Source organism: Equus przewalskii, chromosome 2 (genome assembly GCF_037783145.1).
Source record: "Equus przewalskii isolate Varuska chromosome 2, EquPr2, whole genome shotgun sequence".
NCBI lineage: Eukaryota > Metazoa > Chordata > Mammalia > Perissodactyla > Equidae > Equus > Equus przewalskii.
In genome coordinates, this window is record NC_091832.1 from 71,416,060 (window position 1) to 71,420,567 (window position 4,508).

The 4,508-nt window shown below is 42.9% G+C and overlaps 1 protein-coding gene across 1 annotated transcript; it reads left to right on the forward strand.

The window, feature by feature from the left end:
* The first annotated feature begins 1,137 nt into the window (after positions 1–1,137).
* Positions 1,138–4,109, forward strand: TKTL2 (transketolase like 2). The gene has a single exon (XM_008542294.2). It carries the CDS (start codon positions 1,307–1,309, stop codon positions 3,131–3,133), a length of 1,827 nt encoding a protein of 608 aa, XP_008540516.2. The 5' UTR covers positions 1,138–1,306; the 3' UTR covers positions 3,134–4,109.
* Positions 4,110–4,508: the final 399 nt, after the last annotated feature.

Consider the following 4,508-nt stretch of genomic DNA (forward strand, 5'->3'; position numbering starts at 1 on the left):
GGCAAATATTTAAAATATTTTTCTGAGATGCAATGTAAGAGACATAAAGACAGTAAGAGTAGCGAGACCCTGTGAGTTGTAAACATTGAAATTGGGGAGTTTTTTAAATTACTAATGCCTAGATCCGTCGCCCAGAAATTCTGATTTAACTGGTTAGGAGTGCAGCCTGGACATGAGTTGTTTTTCTTTTTAACTCCCCAGATTATTCTAATGTACCACCAATGTTGAGAACCACTCGTCTATCTGCAGATTCTCTCTTCTTAACTTTGACTACACATTAGAATCAACAGATTCATTTAAAAAATATGGCTTCCTAGACACTACTTTCAGAGATTCAAATTCAGTTTGCCTAGAGTGGAACTCACGCATTGTTTTTGTTTTTTCAGAATCATGATTTCAATGTAAAGTCAACATTAAGAATTACTGCTCAAGAATCAAGATTTGTAACATCGCACCATGGGAGATGACATACTGTCATTCTATTTTTGTTTTCTCGATGACAAGCTGTAATTCTTGCCCACAAGAAGAGCTCAGTGGTACAAATTTAGTTTTACAACTAAAGTAAGTAAATTAATTATGTTTTAAAAATTATTATTTGTAGTAACAGTAATAGTATTTTACTGTATACTGGGAAAATTGCAGTTCTAGATATTCTGCCATGGAGTGGTTTCAGATTTCTTACTGCAAGTTTTGGTCAAATTAGTCTTTGCATTTCTCTCTCTACAGCACAGTAAGAATTTTCAGTTGCTCCGAGGAAAGCTCGGCTGCCGTAGCGCTGCCATGTTGGTTAGATTGAAAGTAACTTTGGATCACTTCTATCAATAGAAATGCTGTGAAGAGTAAAAGATGTCTTAGATACAGCATTAATGCATAAAAAAAAAGCACGACGTCACAAATAGCTTCCTATAATACATGGATATAAGAATGCACCCTTTTGAATTTACAACATGAAGAGAAGTATAAAGAAATTTAATTATTTTTAATAATGTTGAACATGCAAGTGACAAACTAAATATTAAAAATCCATTCACTTGGGCGAGGAAGGACACAGCCGCACGCGGAGGGAGCAGGCACGGCGTATCTTTTCCTCCCCGACTCTCGCGATAACCAGTGGCGCACGCGCTTGCCCCTGTCAGTTGCTGAGCTGATTTCCACCAGGGGGCCAAGCAACGGCGCAGTGGTCACGTGACGGAACCGCCGCCGGCTGCGCAAGCGCAGGCGGTATTGCTCCGCAGAAACCACCAGGACAGCCACCATAGCCGACAACGCCAAGCCCCGTGCGAATACGTTGCAGGTGCTGCGGGACATGGCCAACCGCCTGCGGATCCATTCCATCAGGGCCACGTGTGCCTCCCGCTCCGGCCACCCCACGTCGTGCTGCAGCGCAGCTGAGATCATGTCCGTGCTGTTCTTCCACACGATGCGGTATAAACAGACAGAGCCGGAACACCCTGACAACGACCGATTCATCCTCTCCAAGGGCCATGCTGCTCCCATCCTCTATGCGGCTTGGGCAGAGCTGGGCATCATCAGTGAATCCGACTTGCTGAACTTGAGGAAAATTAACTGTGACTTAGAGGGACATCCCACCCCAAGACTGTCGTTCGTTGATGTGGCAACCGGATCGCTTGGGCAAGGATTGGGTGCCGCCTGCGGAATGGCTTATACTGGCAAGTACTTTGACAAGGCCAGCTACCGAGTGTTCTGCCTTATGGGAGATGGTGAATCCTCGGAAGGTTCAGTCTGGGAGGCTCTGGACTTCGCTTCCCACTACAATTTGGACAATCTCGTGGCAGTCTTTGACGTGAACCGTTTGGGACAAAGTGGTGTCACGCCCCTTGAGCACTGCACAGACGTCTATCAGAATCGCTGTGAAGCCTTTGGGTGGAATACTTACTTAGTGGATGGCCATGATGTGGAGGGGTTGTGCCATGCGTTCTGGCAAGCAACTCAAGTGAAGAACAAGCCCACTGCCATAGTAGCCAAGACCTTCAAGGGCCGGGGTATTCCAGACATTGAGGATGCAGAAAATTGGCATGGAAAGCCAATGCCAAAAGAAAGAGCAGATGCAATCATCAAATTAATTGAGAGTCAGATACAGACCAATAGAAATTTCATAGTGAAACCCCCTCTTGAAGACTCACCGCAAGTCAGCATCAGGAATATAAAAATGACCTGTCTGCCTGATTATGAAGTTGGTGACAAGATAGCTACTCAGAAAGCATATGGTTTGGCTCTGGTTAAACTGGGACGTGCAAATGACAGACTTATTGTGCTGGATGGTGACGCAAAGAACTCCACCTTTTCTGAGATATTCAAGAAAGAATACCCTGAGCGTTTCATTGAGTGTGTTATGGCTGAGCAAAACATGGTAAGTGTGGCACTGGGCTGCGCCACACGTGATCGAACTGTTGCTTTTATTAGTACCCTTGCTGCCTGTTTGACCCGAGCATTTGATCAGATCCGGATGGGAGCCATATCTCAAACCAATATCAATCTTATTGGTTCCCACTGCGGGGTATCTATGGGTGAAGAAGGATCCTCCCAGATGGCTCTGGAGGATCTCGCCATGTTCCGAAGCATTCCCAATTGCACCGTTTTCTATCCAAGTGATGCCATCTCGGCAGAGCATGCTGTTTATCTGGCTGCCAGTACCAAAGGAATGTGCTTCATTGGGACCAGCCGACAAGAAACTGCCGTTATTTATACCCCACAAGAAAATTTTGTGATTGGACAGGCCAGGGTCATCCGCCACAGTGTCAATGACAAAGTTACAGTTATTGGAGCAGGAGTTACTCTCCATGAAGCCTTAGCAGCTGCTGCTGATCTTTCTCAACAAGGCATTTCTATCCGTGTCATTGACCCGTTTACCATTAAACCCCTGGATGCTGCCACCATCATCTCCAGTGCAAAAGCTACAGGTGGTCGGGTTATCACAGTAGAGGATCACTACCGAGAAGGTGGCCTTGGAGAAGCTGTGTGTACAGCTGTCTCTGGGGAGCCTGACATCCTTGTTCATCAGCTGGCAGTGTCAGGAGTGCCCCAAAGTGGGAAACCTGGTGAATTGCTGGATATGTTTGGAATCAGTGCCAGACACATCATAGCTGCTGTGAAATACACTTTAATGAACTAAAATAACTGATTTCTTTAAAAAGTCAGTCTGTTGGCTTTGGTTTTAAAACTCTGGTATCTTTATATTACATTTATACTTGTTATTACAAAACTATCGTTTATAGCTGTACTGTTGTGCTTTGTTTTTTTTGAACCCATTTAACACCTTTCTTCATTCCTAATTCAGAAATTCAAGTTAACCACGTTTCTAATAAACCATGACTATATATGTGTACAAATATCATTCTCATTTTTGAATCATTAAAGTAGGTTATAACATTTTAAGTAACAGAATAACAAACAAGCAGCGACCCGGTGGTGTAGTGGTTAAGTTTGTGCGCTCTGCTTCAGTTCACAGGTTTGGGTCTCAAGCACGGATCTACACACTGCTCATCAAGCCATGCTGTGGCAGTGTCCCACGTATAAAATAGAGGAAGATTGGCACAGATGTTAGCTCAGGGACAATCTCTTCAGGCACACACACGCACACCATAATAACAAACAAAACAACCACCTAATACAAGGTTTTCTGATAAGACTACAAATAACTGACGAGTTGGAAGTCAATGTAGATGTATCAGTTTCTTAAGTGTGTGTAATTTGTTTGTACGTAAAGAAAATGTGTATCTAATTGTAGATTTCAATAGTCCAGGTTTTGAAGCAAGTTCCAGCTTTCATATAATGCCATCCTACCTGTGGCTTCTGGGGTAATGTTTGAGTGCGATTGCGTTGGAATTTCCTCTAAAGTCTGCCTACCTCTCTCAGTTACTGTTTAGAAGCTATAGAGCGGCAGTGAAAGCTCTTACGGTGGACCATACCACTTGTGGTGACTGTTCTATAAAGAGATGAAAGCATGACTAGTTATAGTCTGCACACTACACTGTTTTGTGAGGTTTCAGAAATGTTTCCTTTTCTCAGTTACCAAACCAGAGTGCTAACATGATTATATTCATCTACTAAGGATACTCAAGTCAATGTAATAAAGCATTTAAAAACCAGCAGCTTTGTTTAGTTTGTACCGTCTATGTGTGATTTGGTCTGTGCCTGGTAAGGAAGAAACTTCTATCTAAACCAGAAGCAGAAAGAAGCATCTCATCCAACAGCAATCCTGAAAAAAGGTCTGAGCTTGAGATAAATCACCAGGGAAAAATGTGCGGACTGAAAAACCATCTCTTAAGCAGAATCCTTATTTTTACCTGTGATTGTATAAATTATATGGCTGAAATACAAGAAAAAAGTACCAGTCAGGTAAATTCAAGATGGATCCAAGTTTCAAAACGAAATTTAAAATTATTCTATGTCTGATATGTCAGGTAGTTAGTTCCTTATTTTTATTGCCTTCATTAAGTACCCTCATTGCGTTCTTTGGAGGCATAACCAATTTGTGTCAGGAATTA

Coding starts and splice junctions, on each gene's coding strand:
- TKTL2 (XM_008542294.2), top strand. CDS start 1,307: ATGGCCAACCGCCTGCGGATCCATTCCATCAGGGCCACGTGTGCCTCC.